Raw genomic sequence first — 21,469 nt, 5'->3', positions numbered from 1 at the left:
TCCTTAGGCCGTCCCTTTTTCCAACACCGGCCCAGCCTAGAAGCAGAGAATTGGGAGGAACAGGTATTGAAGCTGTCACGATGCCTGGAGGAAAGGCAGAGAAAGTCAAGGAACAGGGCTAGTTCTGTGCTGTCCCCATGCTATTTCTGCTTTTAATTCCTGGGGAACCCACCCCATCACCCCACCCCTTGTCTCTGCCCCTGCTGTAGCCCCCAATGGCATGGGGAACTCCTTGCCTCTCCAGATGGTCATCTCCTGGAGAGTTATTTGCCTCTCTCACCATGTCAGTAGGAATTAAGTGTACCCCAACGGGGTGCTGTGCGCCCACTTGGCCCCAAGCCCTGGGCACCAAGGTAAACTCCGGGATTCTAGAATGTAAAGGACCAGCCCAGGTGACCAGCTTCCAGACTTGTTGCCTGGTTCTCAGCACAAACTCCACCCAGACTCCTGGCTGTGCCCCCGCCTTCCTATGACAGTAGAATGACAGTCACTTCCTCCTTATGATTTCTAAGCCATTTCTCTTCTCTAGCAATCTTGCTGATGAGACATGTTCTAAATTCCACTGATTCAAGATTTTCTGTTCTTACCAAGGAAGCATAACAGGCAATGTATCCCCAAACATGCCTGACCACACATGGAATCTTAGAAAGCGTGCGAACACACACGGTGGGGGATGGGTCAGCCATCCTGACAGTTCTTCCTAATTTTGAGTCCAGGCACTCCCCTCTGGGTCAAGTGAAATTCTTCAGGTCCCAGAAACCCCAGAAAGTCCCTTCCACAGGGCATCCTAGGGCTCTGGAAAGGGCACCCCAACAGGGCCAGGTCCTCTTTTCCTGTGTGAGGCCCTCCTCTAGAGCCTAGGGCTCTGGAGGAAGGAGAGCCTGGCTTCTGGGGGCTGCAAGTGGAGGAGAAGGCCAGTGAGAGCCAGGGAGGAAAGGCCTCCCCTCCAACAGAGAGGGGCCTACCTGGCTGGGTCTGTCTGGCCAGCTGTCCTTTGCTTAGCTCAATGGTTCTCCTTTCATGGCTCCCAGACCAGGAGGAGCCATAGCCCCCTGTTGGAAACACACACACACACACACACACACACACACACACACACACACACACGTGGGGTCTTGCCCTCCACCTCCTCCATCAGAAATTTGGGGGTGGGGCCCAGCAATCTGAATTTTAATAAGTACCCCCCCCACACACCAGTGATTTTGGTGCATCAGCGTGGGAAGAAGTGAAACCCGGACTGGGATGAGCAATTATGTCCAGTCCTGGCTCTCCGCTGGACTTCAACCTGCGAGGCTTTGAGTGACTTTTGTTTTGTCCTGTTCGCCTTTTCAGTGGTCCCTAGGGCCAGGAAGTAGCCAGTTTGTATATCCCCCTTTGGGGGAGACAAAACCGATGCAAGGACTGCCCCCAGAAAGTTCCACTACGTTTATACTTACTGCGGGCCTCGGAAGACCCCGACCTTTCACAGATGTTTTATTTATTGACCCTGCCTCAGAGACGTTACACAAGCAGCCCAAGGCCACACAGCGGGTGACGAAGGCAGCAGAGCCCGGGCGCGGACCTCGCCTCTCTGGACCTTACCGCCCCCTCCGGACAAGCTGGGACTGGAACCGGCTCGTGTGGCGCCGGGCTGGCCCTCCCTTGAGGAATCAGAGCCCCAGGAGTAGTCGCCCCCCTAGGTTCAGGAGCAAGGAAGTTAACTCCCGGCGTCGAAGTCAGCCGGGTCAGCTCTCCCGCGAGGGCCGGATCCTCCTCCCTCAGACTGGAGGGGGGGTAGCGGGGGTAGGGGGGTGGGGGGGGGCCGGGGGACCCTAGCCGGCTCAGGCCTGGTCCGCGCCCCCTAGTCCGGAGCCCTCCCTCCCCGCCCCTGCCCCTGCCCGGGGGCTCCTCTGGGCCGCCAGCGCTGACTCAGCGTAAACCGAGCCGCAAAGGGCGGCGGGGCCAGACGTGCCCGCCCCGGGCTCAAGTGCTACGCTTTGATTGCCCTGTCCCTCTCCCCCGCCCTCCAGCCTCTCTGCCCCGCCCCCGGGGAGAGATCCAGACCCAAAGCAGCGGCGGCCGCGGAGCGGCTGGAGGGCGCGAGGAGGAGCGCGCGACCGAACCCGGCGCAGCATGACTGCCATCGCCGTGCAGGTAACCCCGGGGACCAGGCGGGGCGCTGAGCCGGCTGCCCCCGAGCGCCCCGAGGCTCTGCCCCACCGGGAGGCCGGAGGGGACTTTGCGCGGAGCACCAGACGCAGCCGCGCGGGAGGACAGGGGTGCCGGGAGTGCCGGGAGTGCCGTGTAGTGCCAGCGCTCTGTTGCGAGCTTGAGGGGCTCGGAGGAAGGTGGGCCGGAAGCAACCTGGGGCCCCCACCCTGACCCCACCATGCCCTCAGCCCAGTGCTACTCCTGCGCGAGGTCTCCTGCGGTCCCGCAAGCCCCCGTGGCTCCCAAGCTTCTTGGAGTAGATTTTTCTACTTCTTTTTTGGGGTCACCTGTAACCGTGGTGAGCCTCACCAGAGCCTTTTTAAAAGGGAGGGGTGCGTCTGGGATGGAGGAATGGGCACAGTCCGCTTGCAAAGTGAGGCAAGTCTTCTGTAACGTGAGGATGCGTCTCCGGAGAAGCGGGCACTTTCTCCCGCAGGGGCTAGAAAGCCCACCTCCCAGACGCGTCTCGGGGGCTGGCGCGGGGACGCACTCTCTGCTGCGCGCGGATACTTTATTAATAGAGAAGGCTGTAGCGAGGGGAGGTACCCGCATCCCCGAAGGTTTGATTTCTCAGGCTGATGAAAGACGGTTTAGTTGGCTGAGAACCTACCCGTTCCTGCCCCCTTCCTCGGGCGCGCTGCTGTCCAAAGGCAACTCAGTGGCGGGACAGCTAAGCTACCCTGAGAGCGTACTTCTCCGCCGAGGCATTTCACCAGCTCGCCCAGTCCCGAGTCTTCAGGCGGGACAATCCTAACGATGGGAGAGGCTCGTTGACTTTGCATGCAGATGCCCAAAGCCCCGCACCCCAACACTGACTCTGGTAGATGCTGTTCTGCCCAGTTTATAGACAAAATAACTGAGGCTCAGAGGTGAATTAGCCAGCCCACTGCAGCCGGCTGAGCGACATAATCGAGATTCAAAGCAGGAATTCTTGGCTCCGAATCCTACTTGCCCTTTCTGCTTTTTACTAGCAGGAGAAACCCTACCCACCAGTCACCCCCCACCCCAAACCCCATCTAGCCGGGACACAGCATCCTGTGCCCTGGCGAGAGAGAGCAAGTGCTTCCTCTTTGTTCTGGATCAGAACCTTGTGTCTTCAGGGGGAGCGTCTGGGACGGGCCCTGGGGAGAAGGGGACCCACAGCGAAGGTTGGGACTGGGTGTGGTTTCTTCCCTCCAGTAGCTCCGTGGTCCACTGCGGACAGAGACTTGTAAACAAGGATTCAGAAGACCTGTGAGGAAGTGAGTGCTAAATTAAGAGGTGCAGAATGGACTGGCTGGATTAACAGGGTGGGGCTTTGCGTGCTGGGCCTCGAGGGGCCAGAAGACTGGGAGCAGGGGAGGGACCTCGTTAGCGCATGGAGAGACAGGGAGGGCCATGGATAAGGGGGCATAGAGCACAGGCTGCCCCCTGCAGGGTGGGCGCACTGGACGCTGCACCTTGCAGACGCTGATTGTGGCTGCTCTTTTCCGAGCCCCTTAAAGCTGTGCCAGGGGCCGTTTTTAGCTCTTGTGATAATTTCTTCCTGCCCTACCCAGAGGAAGACCGCTGTATCTTCCTTTATGGTAAGAAAACCCCCAAGAGAGGGGATGCATGCATGCCAGAGCAGACAGCAAAAAGCAGGCTCGATGGGTCTGTGCAGGCCAAGTCTTCAGGAAGCTGGCTAAGAAGTTTCTGGTTAATAATGGTGGGGGCTTGACCTGGGCCTGTACAGAGTGAGCCTGTACAGAGGTTGTTGAGGATGTGAGCAGGGCCTGTGGGGTTGAGGGGAGCCGGTGGGGCCCTGGGGTATGGAGGAAAAGAAGACCTTGTCATTGGACTCAGTGGTGCAGGAATATTGAGTGACCCTGTCCTGAACATAGAATCATTCGGATTTAGAGATGGAAAAGAGAAACACATTTTTTCGCAGAGGAAAAGAGATTTAAGTGCCTTGGCCAAGGTCCCACAGCTGGAGGTCGGCAGGGCAGGGGCAGCTCTAGACAGCCTTGATTCCCTCTTGTCCATTGGCCCTCGGCTGAGCACACTGCTGCGAGCTGCCCTCCGGGAGGAGGTTTCAGGCCCTGGGTCACTGCAAGTCTGAAGAGGGGCAGGACGGAATGAAAACTCCAATATGCATTATTCTTGTTGCTCGTATTATCAGAGGTCCCCAAGTACCTTTACATATGTGATCTCATTTAATCCTTGGGAGTTTTCTAGGTGATTAGAGAGTTTACAAGAAAGCCTGCACAGAGGTGGGAGGGGAAAGAGATGAAATGACCTGAGCTGTTTTCTCTTTGATCTCAGTGTGGTGTCTGAAGGGTTGGAGACTAAAGTCCAGTCTGTGCCCAAGACAGGTGGTGCTGAGTGGGGCACAGAACATACCTGTTTTCTGGGTCCTGTGTCCTGTGTTTCATGACTTGATTGGGGTCTTGCATCTGGGGCTTTCCCATCTCCCAATCTTACCAACCGACTTTCTAGGGGCGTCTCCTAACCTGGCCAGGTAACTTCCTGGCACTTGGTCTCCTGCGGGGGTCACCAACTCCATTTTGTAGATGAGACACCCGAGGGCCAGAGAGGCTCAGAGAAACACTATGGGCAAACCCAAGAACAAACACCTTTAATGGTTTGTAGACACAGAAGTTTCAAGATTTCCTTAGTCTGTTTCTTAGCAGAAAAGCCGTTTGGTTTGGTTTTGTTGTTGCTGTTGTTTTCTGATGCAATTCAACATAGACTCCTAGGCTCCCAGTGTCTCCAGCAGGTAAGAAGGGCCTGTTGTGGTTGAAGTGGGGAAGCAGTCCTAGCTGGCCCACTCAGCGTCCTCTGGCCCCATCTCAGCCCCTGGAAGCCGCTTAGGAAGCAAGGGGTCCTTGTTGGAGAACCACAGCCGACTCCACTGGAGTGTTCTTTATAACGTGCCAGGCTGCCTTTGTGTGGGGTGTGAGTTAGGGCCCTGACCCTGCTTTGGGCATCCCTCTGCACTGTCTACTACTTTCCCTCACCAGTCATACTGAGCCCCTAACACAAAGGCCCCCATCACTGTGTGTTGGGTCACTGTGTTGGCCGGATGCATCCCACGCCCTGTACAATATACAGTTTTGCAGGCAGCGTAACGGTTTTTTTTACTGTGATTTAGGTGAGTGACGTGGGGGAGGTCATCTGACCTCTGCGTGACATAGTTTCCCTCCTTACATACCCCCGGTGGAGCTCCCTACTCAACCAGTCTCACAGGTTTGAGTAAAATAGGGCCCTGCTTTGGTAGAAGTGATGAAAGCAAACCAGGACCTTATTCTTTTATCCCTCGGGCTGAAATTAGCAGTGACTCTTGCTCAGGTGGGCAGGTTAGCCACCGACCTGATGTTCCTGCTGGGGCTGTGACAGCAAGAGTCTCCTTGGAGCATGGCTTTGCTTTCTGTTACCACCGATTGCTTTTGGAAGCCTCCATTCATACATGGTGTAGGGAGCACACTGTACGTAGTCCCTGTCCGGTTTCCCCGCGCATGACTCCCCGCTTTGCTTGCTTCCCAGACTGGGCTGTCGCCTGGGTTTCTTCCATATACGCTGTAAAGGGGGGGTAACTTATGACCGGGCAGGAGACTCATTGAGAGAGAGCTTTGGATGGCGGGGACAGTGGTGGCGATGACTGTTCATTCATCCTGCGGCTCCACTCAAACGCTCACTGAATGCCCAGGTCAGGCTCTGCGCCACAGACCAGGGATGCCTAACTGGGGGGCCCTGCCCTCTTGGAGAGCACAGTGTCTGCATGCAACAGGCAATATATAATCAGTACAAGTCAGAAGGGAGTGGATGACTGGTGGTCTGAACCGTGAAGAAGACAGAGCCCCTGACAGGAAGAGACCTGGTTTGGGTGGGGTTGGGGAGGCAGGAAAGCTCTCTGTGAGGAAGGCACATTTCTACAGAGACACGAAGACTGGAGAGAAGGAAGTAGCCTGGAGAAAAACCTTTTAGGTGGAGGGGCCAGTAGGTCTGAGGAAAAAGGCTTTGTCATTCGGTCTGGGTCTTTGGGTCTGTCTTTGGGTCTTTTGGGTCTGTCTTTGGGTCTGCTATCTCTGAGCAAAGGGGCCAGGAAGAGTGTGCTGGGGAGAGAAGTGGGAGAGGGAGGCAGGGCAGAAGAAGCAGGGCTTGTAAGCAGTGGTAAGGAGTTTGACTCTTTGCAATATTTTTCTTCTTTTGCTTTCTGGTTGGGGATGGAACCCATACCTGTTGGTGTCCCAGGGCTGTGAGATAAGGGACACCTCACTGGATGCCTGGCCCAGTTTCCAGAAGGGAGGGGCGGGTGCACCCTTCAGGGCTGGAAAGGGCCTCAGCGACCTCTCCATGCCCAGAAGCTACTAGACAGACATACTGATTGACAAACTCTGGGTGGGGTTCAGGTTCAGGCTGGACAAGACTGAAGGGCAAAGTGCAAACATCATTTTCAGTACTGAGGAAAACAAGGTAATAACATGGAGTCTGGTACGTGCAGAACCAGCTGGGTGGAGATTAGGGTAAAACTGAAGTGTACTGGGAAGTCCTGGGAGAAGGGGAATGTAGCTTGTATTAGCATGCTAATTAAAAAAAAAATACTAATAATCCGGTGCTCAGATTCTTGTTTTGTGTACAAAGAAACCCAGGGGGTACTGCAAATTCAAGGTCACACTAGCCTGGCCTGACAAGTTTACTGAATTCAGAACCGACTAGGATCTGCCAACCTGCTAGTCAATGGAATTTGGGTCTCTTATTTGTGGAGATCATTAAAGAAAGGTCAGGGAACTTTTCATGCCTGATGAATAGTTGGGACATTTGGTGCTTCTAGGTCTTGAATGGAGGACAGGGAGCAGGTAGAATGGGGGAAAGCCTCCCCAAGGAGGTGGGTCTTTGCTGAAAGGCAAGGAGGAGGGGGGACAGAAGCTACTTGCAAAGGTTGGCATTCTGGGCCTTGAAGGCAACTACAGCAGAAACTAAGGCTTTGGGAAGCTGGGGGCATGGATAAGAGTTTTTCCTGAAGAGGTTGGAGGGGTGGAGCAGGGCCCTCTTCCTGACATGCCCTCCGTGATATCTTCCAGGCCCAGAGGTTGCTGGCCCAGAGGAGGCCCCAGCGGCCCTTCTTGGAATCCTTCATCCGGGTCCTCATCATTGTCTGCGCTGCCCTGGCCTTGGTCCTCTCCTCTGTCTCCATCTGCGATGGCTACTGGCTCTTGGATGGAGACCACCTCTTCGGGCTCTGGCACTTCTGCACTTCCTCCAACCAGACGGGGACACACTGTCTCAGAGACCTGAGTCGGGCACATGTGCCTGGGCTGGCCGTGGGCATGGTCCTGGCCCGCAGTGTGGGCGCCTTGGCCGTGGTGGCTGCCATTTTGGGCCTAGAGCTCCTCATGGTGTCCCAGGTGTGTGAAGACCTCCACTCACGGCGCAAGTGGGCCATGGGCTCTGTCGTCCTCCTCATCTCCTTCATCCTCTCCTCCGGAGGCCTCCTGAGTTTCGTGATCCTCCTCTGGAACCATGTCACGCTCACTGGCTTCACCCTGATGTTCTGGTGCGAGTTCACGGCCTCCTTCCTCTTCTTTCTGAATGCCATGAGTGGCCTGCACTTAAGCAGCATCACCCACCCCTGGGGCCAACCAAGGAAATTTTAGGCCCCCCTCCTAAATCCGAGGACTTTGGTTTCTGCAAGAAAGTGTGGTCAAGATGGGACTTTCCCAACAGGAGACCTCCGGTGGGGGTAGGGGGAGCGGCGGGAGGGTGGGGCAATGACCTTGAAACTGCTGTCTCTCAGCCAATAACCTTTCGGGTGGTTGGCCAGAATCAGCCTAGCAGCCTTTGCAGCTGGCCTGCGGGGGCCAGAGGCCAGGATTGTGCTTCCGTGCCCCCAACTGCCCAGGCATAGCCAAGTTAGTAGGATGTTGGTTTTAGAAAAAGTAACACTTTAAAAAAACCCTTTTCTTGAATCCTTCTTCTCAGGATGGGAATAGATTTGCAAGCAGCATGGGAACCGGTACCTGGGCTGGCTGCAGAGCTAAGTGCGGCCCCTACTTGTTTTGTTGACTCTGTGCCAGGATACGGGCTCTGGGGTCTCCTGGGGCTGCCCAGAGTGGATCATTCCTCCAGCAAAGTGTATCTAGGCGGTGCCTCAGACTTTCTTCACCAGCTCAAAGGGCCTTATGGGCACATTTCCCTGCTGTAGCTTGGTCATGGCAGGGACGCAGAATTCAAGATTCCCTCGATTTCTTGCATATGCTGGGTTTTCAAACCATTTGATTCGATTTGAACCCTGCCCTTCTGGTTGGTGGGGGTGCATAATCCTTGAACAACTGGAGCTTCCAGCAGCCGGCTATCCCGTCTGGGAATCCTTCCCCAACCCTTCCAGCAAGCTTCCCAGGACAGCCCTCTAGCCTTCCAATACTTCCCATAGCCTCCTCCAGAGGCAAGGGTGTGTGCGTGTCTGGCTTTGATAAGGGCCAAGACGGCATCAGGTGCCATTTTTTATTCCAGAGCACATTTCCAAAGAGCACGTATCTGGGCCTGTCGAACTCCGGAGGGGTGAGGGGGCATCAAGGGGCCTTAGCAGGCCTTGAGTAATGATTAACAGCCGTCCTGGGAATGAGTGAGGGTGAAAGGGACCAGGGACCAGTGGAGATTTCCATCCTCACCCTCAGATGTGCATTTCTGGGTAACCAGTTGCCCCCTTTCCTGTGTCTTTTTTTCTGCCCCCAGAGCTGGGGTTTCTGCCTTCAGCCATTTCATTCCACACTGGTGCCTTCCCTCTGCACCGGATCTGCTCTGGCGGCTACTCCTACCATGGATTTTTGGTCTCTGCCCTGCCTTGATCATTGCAGGCTCCCCTCCTCGGCTGGTGCTCCTGTCTGTCTCTTGTGGGTTTTTAAAAAACTTTGATTCCTAAATATATATGGAGTCCATGGAGGTCACTGTAGAAAGGTGTCACGGGCCAACCTGTTTTTCAGAGAGTGGAACTCATCAAACAGACGGGCTGGGTTCTCTGCCCTGGGAAATAAGCACCTAACTTTATTCCTTCCAGGAGTGTTCACCAAGCGCAAAGGGGTGAACTTCTTGTCTCTGTGGTGGGGAGGTGCAGAGATGGGAAGCCAAGGCCCTAAGTGGGACGGCACTTGTCCATGGTCACCCACCAGCAAGATGCCTTCTCTATGTTGAGGCTTCTGTCCAGAATGCTTTCCCCGCCGAACACTGGGAGGCTTTGTTTTATAAAAGGGTTCAAATGTTCAGTTCACTTTCCTCCTTAACATGGTTGGTGGGGAGGGAGTGCTCACAGTGAAAAGAACTGAGATCCAGAGAATAAAGGGGAGATAGATCTACATAAGACAGGGAGACAGGCTCCTGTCCCCCGCCGAGTAAAGAGACAGATGGAACCTTGGAGCAGGGATTTGAAACCAAAGGCGCTAGACTGAACTGCAGCCCCTTCTTGCTGAGTATCTCAGGCAAGTCATGGGACCTTGGTGAACCTGTTTATCTTTTCTGCCCCATGGGATCATGTCCCATTCCCAGCTCTTCTGCCCCCAGGGCTGTAGATAACTGAAAGCAGCAGGAGGAGAGGGGTGCCTTGTACCATGCTAGGCTTACTAAGGAAGCTGGGGGTCTTGGGGCTCTCTTGGCCTCGCTGACTTGGTCAGATGAATTTAGTTGTCTTGCGGTTGTAGGGTCCAAGCTACTAGACAGGTGAGTTGTAGGGAGGGTCCACCTAGGGCCAAGGGTCTTCCATTTCTCCTGTTTCCTGCTCTTTAAACTTACCCTGGAAACTCCAGGAAGGAGTAGGGAAGTGAGTGGGAGTGTCATCCTTCACTTTTGTCTCAAGGGCCAAAAGAGTGGGCAGTTACAGACCAAACCTGTCCCAGCTACCATTTATTTCCCTGTCTTCTTCTGGAGCCCCTGACTTGGGCCCTCTTCCTGCCCCATGTGTCCTCATTCCTTTCAGTTCTAAGGAACCTTATCAGCAGAGCCCCCTGCCCATCCCAAGGCTCAGGGGAGGTGGACGGTTGGTCACAGGAGAAAGCAGGTGATGTCTGCTGAGAAGACGGGTCCGGGACTGTCCCGCAGCAGTGTCTGGCCTCCTCTTGACCCGCCTTGGCGTCTGTCCCGTGGATGGCCCTGCTCCAGACTCTCAGATGACACTGTTCCTGCAGGTGGCCCGGCTCTGCTCTGGGATGCTGGCCTTGGTGCTGTGGGCGAGGCCACTGGAGCCGTTGCTGAAGGAGGAGCTGAGGGCCATGGGGCGCAGTAGGGACTCACGAAGGTGCCACTGGCGCCACTTTTTCTGAACCTCCAGCTGCACCTGCCCCAGAGACCAAACGTCAGCTATGGAGACAGACACCCAGGTCCTTGGGACGGGCCCTGCCTCTCCTGCCCAGGGGGTCCTGCCTTCCCCTCTCCCACAGGCCACTCAGATGGGCCGTTTCCAGCTCCAATGTCCAGTATGGATCAAGGGCCCCCTCTCCTCTGGACACTTCCTCCACCTGTCACCTTACAGCGTGTGTCCTGACGAAGGGGCTTTGGGGTGGTCTCACAAATTCTAGGACTCCCAACATCCAGATCATCATCCAGGACAATGGGACCCATTCTCATACAGCCACCCTAGCTCAGACCTTATCTGGGGACCCTGGAGTTGCTCTCTGGAACTGTCCTTCACAGTCCCCAGCTGTAACAACCCAAACCTTTGAAGCCAGGCTTCAGGCTAGACTTTCTGGAAAACAAGATGTTCTTCCCATTCAAGTGTGGCGAACCAGATAAATGGTCAGCTGTTACAGGAAAGCCTGCCTTGGGTGAGGCACTATTTGACTAATGTGGGTTACATGGCTTGTGTGTGTCCCCATCCAACCGAAATGCCCTGGGTTAGGGCAGAGACCTCAAGGTTAAGTGTGCAGCCCACTCAAGGAGTCAACACTCCTGTGAGGTTCGGTGAGCAACTGAGTGTCAGAGATGGCATTGTTGAGTCTCTCATTTAACAGATGGGAAGACTGAGGCCCAGAGAAGGACAGTGAGCAGGATCCCCCATCAGGCAAGCAGCAGAACAGTCAGGAGCCTGGATTTTTGTTGGGGTGCCTGCACTTGTCTCTAGTTCACGGACTCGCTCAAAGATAAGAATTGCCTTGTTACACGTTAAATGCTTGTTAAACATTTTCAGGCTCCAACCCAGACATAGAATCCTTTTGCAGAATTAGAAATAGAGACAGGGTGGGGAGGAGTAGGGCCCAGCAATTGTTTTAACTGGGCCTCCTAGTGCTTCAGGGCTCCTAGGAAGTGAGCTCTGGAGACCCAGGCCTCCCCCAGCCACACATCCATCTCTCCCCACCAGCCCTCCCAGGGATCTTCTGAGCAGGAATCCCGAGGCTAGGGAGCTCCTCCTTCCAGGCAGCCGAGCTCACTCACCTCCCCGTTGAGGAAACAGTAGAGGACCGCCACCACCAGGCCCTGGAGAGGGGTCAGAGGCAGCGGGGGGTCAGGGGAGGCCCTCCAGCACCCGGCCTCCTCCCTCCAACCTCCTCCCATGTCCTCCACTTGCCAGTCCCAGGCTCATTTCCAGCACTCCAGAACCTTCCCACACCTCTCACCCCCGGTGGTGGTGGTGGTGGTGCTGGTGGGGGCGGGAGGTGGCTGGGACTACCTCTTCTTGGGTCGCCATGGTGCCCCTGGCTGTGCTGGCTTCATCGGGCTCAGCTCCTTGGGGTGGGGCTTGGGTCCACCCTGGTGGCCTCGAGCACGTGGGATTTCAGAGAAGCTGCTAACTTGGGCCCGTGGGGACTGGGCAAGTCACCTGAATTAATAAGGTGGGCCATCTGGGAGAAACAGGGAGAGGTGGCCCCTCTTGTGCACCTGTCCCTCAGGTAGGGGGTGGGGCCAGCCCATGGGACACCCTGTGCCCCCTGTGGGTGGGCTCATTTTCCAGATAAGCTGGAAGTTGGGACATGGGCAACAGTTCAGACTGAAACACGGATGTGTGAGCATGATGTCAGGACCAAGCCCAAGTGTAGATTCTGACCAGTGAGGAGTGGGCTGTGACTTTTCTGCTTACATCACCTTGGCTAGGGGCCCTGAGTCTGTATATACTTTACGGGGTAGGGGTCAGTCCCTGTTAGGACCCTCCCTCCCTAGTACCTGGAGCTCCTGTTTTCCCAGGAGTACCTTCCCCTGTCCCCCAGTCCTGGCATGGAGCTCTTCCAGGGCAGGGACTCCAGTCTTGAGATGCAGGATTGGAGGCCCAGAGGCCTGCTGGGGACCATAAGCCATGGGCAGGGTCTCTGCAGTGCTGGTCCTGCTCCCCACCTCAGGGACCCTCCTCCAACACCCCTGCCCACCCTTCTGCCATGAGGGTTCCCCAGCTGGTGAGCACCCCCACCCCGAGACCTGGGTGGCCTAGCTCTGATCTCAGGAGGCCCTAACACCCCCTTCCGAGTCCCATCCAGGCCCTGAGTCCAAATGTCTGGGGATGATGTAAGTATACCAGCTTTGAAAACTCCTAGATGGTTCTAATGGGCATTCCCAGGTGGAAACCACTGTCTAGAGGGTGTGGAAGGCTTTGAGAGGCGGCCTGGCCTGCATACTTGGGGGGTTCTGGGTTCCAGGTGCTTCATTTAGTCCTTGCCAAAGTCCTAACAGGGAAGACCCCTGTCTCATTCGGGAAGAAACTGAGTCACAGGGGTTTCAGCAGGACAGGTGCTATATGTGCTCGGCCAGAGCTGGTGGTCGGCTGCTGGCTGCGGGGGCCACCTCTCACCAGGCCCAGCGGTACCCGGGCCTCCGAGGTCCTGGGACACATTTGCACAGTTCAGGTGAGGGTAGGAGCCCCGAGGGAGGGAAAGTTAGTTGTGCCCCAAGTATCCACAGGCCAGCAAGTTTAAGAAATTCCAGTTTTTATACAACTGCTAAAAAATGAAGTCTTGGGAGAACTTTAATGATGTGAAGAAATGTTCACAACAGTTAAGATAGAATTAGAACAAGCAAGACAGAAAAAAACACACACAGTGTGGCCTCAGTTGAATGGGCTGTCCTTGTGTGTGTGTCTTCCTGGGTAGGAAAGAGACTTAGAGCTTAGATGTGAACACACCATTACTTTAACCAGTTATTTCTGGGGTCATGAGATTACAGATGATTTTTTTCTTTCCTTTTTTAACTATTCCTTATTTTTCAGATTTTCTACAATAAGTATTATTTCTACAGTCAGAAAAAGATCAACTTTCTGGAAGCTTCTGGAAGCCTGTGACAGTGATAATATATGGTGGTTCTGTGTGTGTTGCTCTTTAAGCCACTGTCTTCTAGAGATGCATATTAGAATATTTACATTTGAGTAAAACCATCCCTTTGATGTGCTTAAAATGATGGGGGAAGGTGTGAAGGGAGCAGATGGAGACAGAAATGGAACCAGCTAGGCCTGGAGTGGGCAGTGGTCCCATGGGGTTTACGACTACTCTCTTTGCTTTAATATATGGGAAACATTTTCTATAATACAGGGTTTTAAATATATATAAAATATATATTATAAATATTTTAGATATTATATATAAAATATTTTAAATTTTATTTTATGTAGTATATAAATATATATTACAAATATAATTATAAAATATATATTTTAAAATATTAAAAATATAGAGAATATTCATGTATAATATATAATAAAGTGGTATATATGTTTGTATGTGAACAAATGTTAAAAAAATGTCAAAGATCCGTTTCCTGTGTAAACATTTCTATGGGAACATTGGGAAGGCGCTTTTGATTTTCTCTCAACAAATCATTTCCTTAGAAGCCAAATGGCTTTCACTGGCAGGCCTGGGCCCCAACCACCAGCCCCAACTCCAGGGGACAGGAAGTACCCTTTCTGTGTGGGGAGGCCGACCTGAGTCTCCGTGCTCTCAGTGGGATTACTACCCATTTCTGGAAGCCAGGTCGAGGTCTTCCATTCCTGTGGACCTGGAACCCCCACACCTGCTAAATGGGCCATTGTGTGAGTCCAGCCTCATCACACAGTACAGGAGCAGGTGGGCCTGAAAGCTCCTTGGTCCAGAAACAAAGATTACCCAAGAGGCTGGGTTCTCTGGAGGCCTGAAGCCCTGGCAGGGAGTGCTGTGCACAGGAGATGCCCAGTGAGGGCAGAGGGGACAGCCCTGGAGTGGGGTCTGAAGGCAGGGTTAGGACAAGACTGGACTCCACTCAAGAATGTGTTCCCAGTGATGGGTCCTTTCTGGAAAGTGAAAGGAGGGTGACCCTGACAGGACCCCCTGACCCTGAACCGAATTCAGGGACTGAGGGAGACTCTGAGCCCCATCCTGAGACCAAAGCCTACCCCCCTGAGAGGACTTTGCAGGATAATCAGTGTTGTTGAGGACAGGCTGGTTTCTTGAGGAAAATCCCCCAGAGAGAAATTTCTCTCAGGCCCTAAAGCCTATCATATCTGGGCTTTCCCCAAGAATTGGCTGTTCCCATTAACAAAAATTGTAAATCTTGGAATGGATTGCATTTCTGTCTTTGCTTTGGCTACTGAAAAGCTCCAAACCAAATGTATGACCCATCTCTCCTGCCTTCATAGTACTCTATTGAATTTGAATTTGCTTCTCTGTCTGAACTCAATTTTGACTTTTATTTTTTCACTGATCCTTCATCTTTTTTTTTTTTTTTTCCTCTATATGGTCTTCCTGAAAGCTACATCGTATTATCTTTGGAAGGAGATAGCTATGAGAGTGTAAACAAATAACATTGTGAAGTTTGGGATTCATGTGAAGACTCCTTCTGTCCAAACGTGTTTACTATTTTTCTGGTGGTGGTGGTTGTTTTTACCCTTTGTTTTTGAAGCCTCACAACATCTTTATGAATCAGGAGGTCGGTGATTTCTGCCCTCACTCTCCTTTTTTTTTAAAGTAGGTTTTCATCTTTGACATGTTGTGTGTGCCCATAGTTTCAAAGAGTCCAGTGATTCTCCTCAGGAAAGGAGAGCTGCCTCGGAATGGCCCTGCCCCCATTTCCTGTGCCTCAGAGACAGCTATGTGGAATTCTCTAAGCTGCTTCTGAATAATATGCTGATGCTGCTCCTTCTGGATTTTTCAGTTTGGGGCCCTTTCACGGGCTTCCTAGAATGAAGAGGAGGACCTTATCCTCTTTCAGATGCCCTCCCTCCCCCATTCCCACAATGCTCATCTTCCTGCCCTGCTTTTTGATGGCTCAGCCATAGCCCTCTGGTAATGTCATTTTGATTTCCTACACACCCTTTTTGTCTTCCCTGGAGTCAAGTCTCTCTCTCCTTAGTTTTATCTCCCACCCGCTAGTTGACTGGTAGAGGGGACTTGGGTCCCACTCAGGGTCCCACAACACAGTGAGGTCCTGCCCACCTCCTCCTGCGTGGGTGCCCAGTGAGGCTGGACCCTTCTGGGGAGACCTGGCTTGCTGTCTCTATGGCTCCCGTTTCTCTCGAAGGAAAGAGAGAACTCCTGAGGGCCACAGTCCCCAAAGCTTACCTGGAACGAGCCAAGGGCCAATTCGAAGAACCACTGGACCTCGATGGCATCCTCCGGGGAAAAGGCAAAGATGATGTAGTGGACTCCAAAGAGGGGGATCAGCAGGAGGGTGGACTTGGCCAGGCGCCTGCAGACACAGACCTGCTGTGGTGTCCTGCCCCTCCCCATGGGCACAGCTCGAGAGCCCCACCTGCCCCACTGCGGAGGCCAGCAGCGGTGCCCCCAAACCTTTGCGGTTTTATCTTTTATTCTGGAGAATTTCCAACCCCCACATACTCATCACCCAGGGCCAGCCCCCTACACTTTCTGATCACGCACCCCACCAGGAAAAAAAAAAAATGTGAACGCCTATCCAACCAAACAACTTTATTATTTGTAAATTACGTGCATGTGTCATTGAACCTATTATTCACAAAACCAGCATTTTTTTTTTTTGATAATACATATCCATAAGGAGACGTTCTTTCATTTTCTTCCCAGATCCCAGATTAGGATTGCTAAATTTAGCAAATAAAAATACAGGATGCCCAGTTCAATTTGAATTTCAGATAAACAACGGATAATATTTTTTGAAAAATATTTTGATGAACACCATTTGTTGTTTGTCCCAAATTCAAACTGAGCTGGGCTTCCTCTATTTTATTGTGGGCTTCCTCTATTTTATTCCTCTATTTTATTGTGGGCTTCCTCTATTTTATTTATTTTATTATAACTTAACTTGATCCTGGATGCCCAGCTCTACTGCACTGTGGAGCCCACTGCCCTAAAGAGGTTCTGGAGAACCTGTCACCAGGCGGTCCAGGTCACTGCCAGATTCTCAAAGCTCAGAACATCACAGAGAAAGTCTTCACTGGACACCGACTGGCCTTTAACAGTTCTGAATTACATCTCCCCCACCCAAATTCATCCACTGAAGCCCTAACCGCAGGACCTCAGGCTCCAGAACTCCGAGTAAATAAATTTCTCTTCTTCATGCCATCCCGTGTGTCGTGGTTCTTTTGCTACGGGGCCCTACCGAACTAATACTGCTTCTCCCTTTAACATCTTAAAGGTTTTAAAGTATTTTTGGATCACACATCTTGATAATCTGATGAAAGCTAGCACCTTTCTCCCCTGAAAAACACACAGACCTATACACATTTCTCTGATTTTGGGTCCCCGAAGCCCATCGTTAGACTCTCTAGCATTGCCCCAAACACAGATCTCTGCTCCCTGGGATCCTGAGAGATTTCTTACCTTCCGGCCACGGGGGCAGTGTCTAAGGCTTTCCCCTGGAACCCACTCCTCCCCACCCTCATTCCCAACTACATCATAACCTCCTTGGAACTAGGGCCAGTTTTGTAAACCATAGGCACTCGTAAATACCTGCTGAGCGGGCCTCCGACTTTGCCCTTCACTTACTTATAATGGTTCACTTCATTCCCTCTGGTTTCTTGGGTTCTAAGTTTTCTCATCAGGATTCTTAGAATGTTTATAAAAAGGATGAAGTTAATCTGTAAAACACAAGAGGGAGGAGGGGCTGAAGGTGATTGCCACCTCTCCTGGCCTTGACCCCTGGCCCTGAGGCCAGAGAAGTCATTGCAGACCACACCTGGGATTGCACATTGCTGAGACACTCTGCCCTCCACCTGGCCCCAGAGAGTTCCGGGGGAACAGGCTGTCTGAAGGTGATGTCTGACCCAGCATCCGCGCCTATCCCGGGCTGCAGGAGCTCTAAGGGCTGCTAAGCTGTGGCAGGGGTCACTCACACTGGAATGCATTGGCATCCTCCAGGGGTCTTGTTAAAAGGCAGATCACCAGTGACCTGAGAGTCTGCATTTCTTCTTCTTCTTCTTCTTCTTCTTTTTTTTTTTTTTAAGATTTCATTTATTTATTTGCCAAAGAGAGCACAAGCAGGTGGAGTGGCAGGCAGAGGGAGAGGGAGCAAGTCTTGCTGAGCAAGGAGCCCCATGTGGGACTTGACCCCAAGACCCTGGGATCATGACCTGAGTGGAAGGCAGACACTTAACCAGCTGAGCCACCCAGGCATCCCAGAGTCTGCATTTCTATCAAGCTCCAGATAAAGCAAAAGCTGGTCCTTAGCTATACTTTGAGTGACAAGGATTCCTCCCTGCAGAGGTTCTTAACGTTTTGGGTGTGGATTAGGGGGCTCCCTCCCTCAGAGTTTCCAGGTCAGTAAATATGGGGTGGGGCCCCCAAATTTGCATTTTTAACAAGCTTCCAGGTGATGCTGAAGCTGCTGGTCTGTGGGACACACTTCTAGAACCACTGCTTCAAAGGCTTGTAGAGTCACTTTGCAGTTGAATCACCAACTCCAGGAAGCCACCCTTGATTATCTCTTTCCTGATACATGGCAGTAGGGATCATGTTATTGGGTAAGCATGTGAAATATTTGAAAGAGGCCAAACCAAACGTAGGCATCTGTCAAACTTGTGTGTCTATTTATCTGCCAATTCAATCATAACTTACTAAAGGACAGGAATACTGTCTCATTATTTCTTTTGGCATCCCCTCCCCCAAGCCCAGTGCCAGGACTTTATAAAGGTGCTCACGTCCTCCTCTCTCACCCACCTACCAGCTCCAGCACCATTTGGGGAAGTCAGGATCAGTGGAATCCCCCTGCCAGGTACCCTCATTGTTCCCACAACCCATCTGGGGCCTGGGAACGCTGGCCAAAAGACAAGGATTAGTGGTCCATCCAGGACTCCTAGCCCAGCCGCCTCTTGGGGAAAATTGCTTCTCAGCTTCTTGTTTGTTTATGCATCTTGCTCGGAGCTGGTTATGCATGGTGTAAATGAATAAAGGTTATTTTACTTTCATCTATTTTTCGGCCTTAGAATTACATTTAATTTTATAGGGAGCACCTGAGGGCAAAAGAAAAAAAATCTCAAGAGCTTAAAGTCCCAAATGGTGGAATTCTAGGCCCCATGAGCTACTGGTTGGGAGATGATTTTAAGTTCTTATTTATTAAGACATCACGACCGTAAGATCAAGAGTGCGTGCTCTTCTGATTCAGCCAGCGAGGGGGCCCCTACTGGGAGATACTATGCATCAGGAGTGCCCACCAAACAACACTAGAGAGATCACAGTCTGGTGAAATCCACCGGGACCCTGGGGCCCATCGTCTCTCTGCCGGGGTTCCCCTGGGCTGGGCCTTCAGATCCCCAGAATGACAGCAAGGAAACTGGCCTAACTAAATAAGGAAAGACCCTGGGAATACTACGCAGCCAGAGCACATCGGTGGATCAAATCATTTCAAAGGCCATGGGACAGCTCACATCTACTACTAAGTGAGAAACACAAGCAAGTATACAAAACTATATTAGGCATTTTGAAAAAAAGGCATTTGGGGTGCCTGGGTGGCTCAGTGGGTTAAAGCCTCTGCCTTCAGCTCAGGTCATGATCCTGGGTCCTGGGATCGAGCCCCGCATTGGGCTCTCTGCTCAGCAGGGAGCCTGCTTCCTCCTCTCTCTCTCCCTGCCTCTCCACCTACTTAAGATCTCTGTCTGTCAAATAAATAAATGAAATCTTTAAAAAAAAAAAAAAAAAAAAGAGAGGCATTTTGAAAAAAAGCTCAAATTAAAAAAAAAAAAAAAAAGATAGGAAGGAGGGGAGCCTGAATGGCTCTGTGGGTTAAGCCTCTGCCTTTGGCTCAGGTCAAGCCCCGCAATGGGCCCCCTGTTCAGCGGGGATCCTGCTTCCCCCCACCGCCCCCCGGCCTGCCTGCCTCTCTGCCTACTTGTGATCTCTCTCTCTCTCTGTCAAATAAATAAATAAAATCTTAAAAAAAAAAAAGAGAGATAGGAAGGAAAAGCATATGTGTATTCCCAGTGTGTGTCTTGGTGCTGAAAGTATGTATGATTTTTTTTTTCCCCTTTTAGAAAACACATTTTGTATCTTCCAACTTCTTCTTCTTCTTCTTCTTTTTTTTTTTTTTTAACATGCATTCAATTATTTGGGGTGGGGGGGAGAAGAAGAAAATTAAAAAGAAGGAGGTCCTGGAATGACCCCCTTCTCCCAACCCCCCCCCCCCACCAAGGTCACCAACCAGCCACTGAAAGGTGGGGGCTGGAGCTGCTGCCCTGGGCTGCCCCCTCTCCCTCTCCAGGGAGCCCAGGAAGGGCACTTCCTGTCAAAGTTTTCTGCAGCCCAGGAGACAACCCTGGTAGGTCCACCACCCTCTATCCTCCTATTTCCTGTCTGTACCAACAGGCTCAGCTCCAGGCCTCTGAACCCAGAGAACTCACCCCCCCACCGCAACCCCCACTGGGCACACAAGCATTGAGCGTCTGCCTTGGGCTCAAGTCCTGGAATTGAGCCCAAGGTCCGGTTCCCTGCTCAGTGGGGAGTCTGCTTCTGCCTCTTCCCCTGCTTATGTGCCCTCACACACATACACACACACACACACACACACACTCTCTCTCTCTCTCTCTCTAATGAACAAAATCTTTTAAAAAATTAATTAATTAAACAAATAAACCCCAGGTGATTCTGAAGGGCAGCCCAGTGGAAAGACGCTCTGAGTTCCCTCTCTATGAGAATCCTGTACTTCTCCTTGGGGGCCACCCCTCCAGGACTGCAGCCCCCACCAACAGCACCCCAAGCCTCACTGAGCTTTCCCCAGCCCCCAGCCTATGATCGCAGCTCAGTGATTGTTCTCCGTTTAACAAGAGGAACATCTAGAAAAAAAGATCAGGACCCAAAGATCAGAACGGGGGAATTTCAGGCCAGCACAGAACACGGCAGTTTAGGGCAAGGAGCTCGGCTCACCACATCTTAATGGCTGCTCACGGACCTAAGAGACTTCTGTAAACTTTTGTCTCCTGAGTGCGCCTCATCCCACTCCCATCCCCCATCCCCCATTCTTCCATCCACCATCTAGACCCTCCAGGCACTGACCAACCTCTGGAAGCTCCCTGGTTTATACCTCCCTCCTGGGCTCCTGGAGGGGGCCATGCTAGCGCTTTCCCTTGGCCTTCAGTCCAGGCCAGTCACTCTCTCCACCTCTTTCACTGGAGCCCAACCTGGCAAGACGGCCACTCACCAGGATGGAGAGGATCACGGGCCCCCGAATGACCCACCAGATGGATGCATTGGCGTTGATGTCCCAGCACCTATGGGGGGACAGCCAGGCCTCATTAGGAGTGGAGAATTGAGGGGACGAGGAAGGACTAAATCCCGCAAGCGCTCTTCAGATGAAGGGCCCATGCTGGTGGCCCCGAGCTCTGGGGCTGGGGGCCCAGCACTGTTAGAACGAACCCTCTCCTAATGCCACGGAGCACTTCTGAGGCCATTGGAGCAGCACCCCCATCTCTGTGCAAGCTCTGTGTGCACACCTGTGTGGCATCTGACCGTCAGAAGATCCCAGAATCCCAAAGTGGACACAGTGACAAACTCAACTGCCAACAATGGCCAGGCAGGTGGCATCAGTGAGTGAAGGGGCTGGGTGATTGTTACGTGGCCTCAGGACCCTGGGACCTCCTGCACAGGAAGGTTACTGGGCAAGCTAGAGAGCATGTGCCTGACCCAAGGCAGCCACAACTCGGCTCCGGCTGATTTTTGCCACAAGGGAGACTGAGAGATATTGGTAGAACTTCCCATGTTCTCCAGAAGAGCTAAAAATCCATATTTTGCACAACATCAAATTCACCCAATTAAAATAATTATTTTGAAATTATTATCTGGGGCCAAAGATGGACCACAGGACACTGGCACACCTCCTTGGACCTCATCCACATCCTGGGCTTGTCATGTCAGCTTTCTCATGAGAAACTACTTCTGCTCTATCCCGCTGCTGCCTTGCTTCCTCCCCGGCTTCTTTC

At 52.5% G+C, this 21,469-nt stretch overlaps 2 protein-coding genes across 7 annotated transcripts in view; one reads left to right on the top strand and one right to left on the bottom strand.

Moving 5' to 3' along the window:
- Positions 1–1,991: 1,991 nt before the first annotated feature.
- TMEM37 (transmembrane protein 37) lies at positions 1,992–9,410 on the top strand. The gene is made up of 2 exons (XM_082689848.1): positions 1,992–2,133; positions 7,233–9,410. The coding sequence occupies exons 1-2, from the start codon at positions 2,113–2,115 to the stop codon at positions 7,803–7,805; spliced, it is 594 nt and encodes a 197-aa protein (XP_082545974.1). The 5' UTR covers positions 1,992–2,112; the 3' UTR covers positions 7,806–9,410.
- Positions 9,411–10,029: 619 nt separating this feature from the next.
- SCTR (secretin receptor) overlaps positions 10,030–21,469 on the bottom strand; it is an 89,120-nt gene continuing 77,680 nt past the window's right edge. For 5 of the 6 annotated variants that reach the window (XM_082689841.1, XM_082689842.1, XM_082689845.1 and 2 more), the window contains exons 9-13: positions 20,692–20,761; positions 17,049–17,140; positions 15,648–15,774; positions 11,569–11,610; positions 10,030–10,474 (exon numbers count right to left, since the gene is read on the bottom strand). In XM_082689841.1, coding sequence (XP_082545967.1) covers positions 10,304–10,474; positions 11,569–11,610; positions 15,648–15,774; positions 17,049–17,140; positions 20,692–20,761 — 502 coding nt within the window. In that variant the 3' untranslated portion in view covers positions 10,030–10,303. The remainder of the gene's footprint in view (positions 10,475–11,568; positions 11,611–15,647; positions 15,775–17,048; positions 17,141–20,691; positions 20,762–21,469) is intronic. The other variant, XM_082689843.1, reaches the window with a different exon arrangement.

Source organism: Mustela nivalis (genome assembly GCF_964662115.1).
Source record: "Mustela nivalis genome assembly, chromosome: 11".
NCBI lineage: Eukaryota > Metazoa > Chordata > Mammalia > Carnivora > Mustelidae > Mustela > Mustela nivalis.
This window is presented reverse-complemented; position numbering and strand designations above follow the sequence as displayed.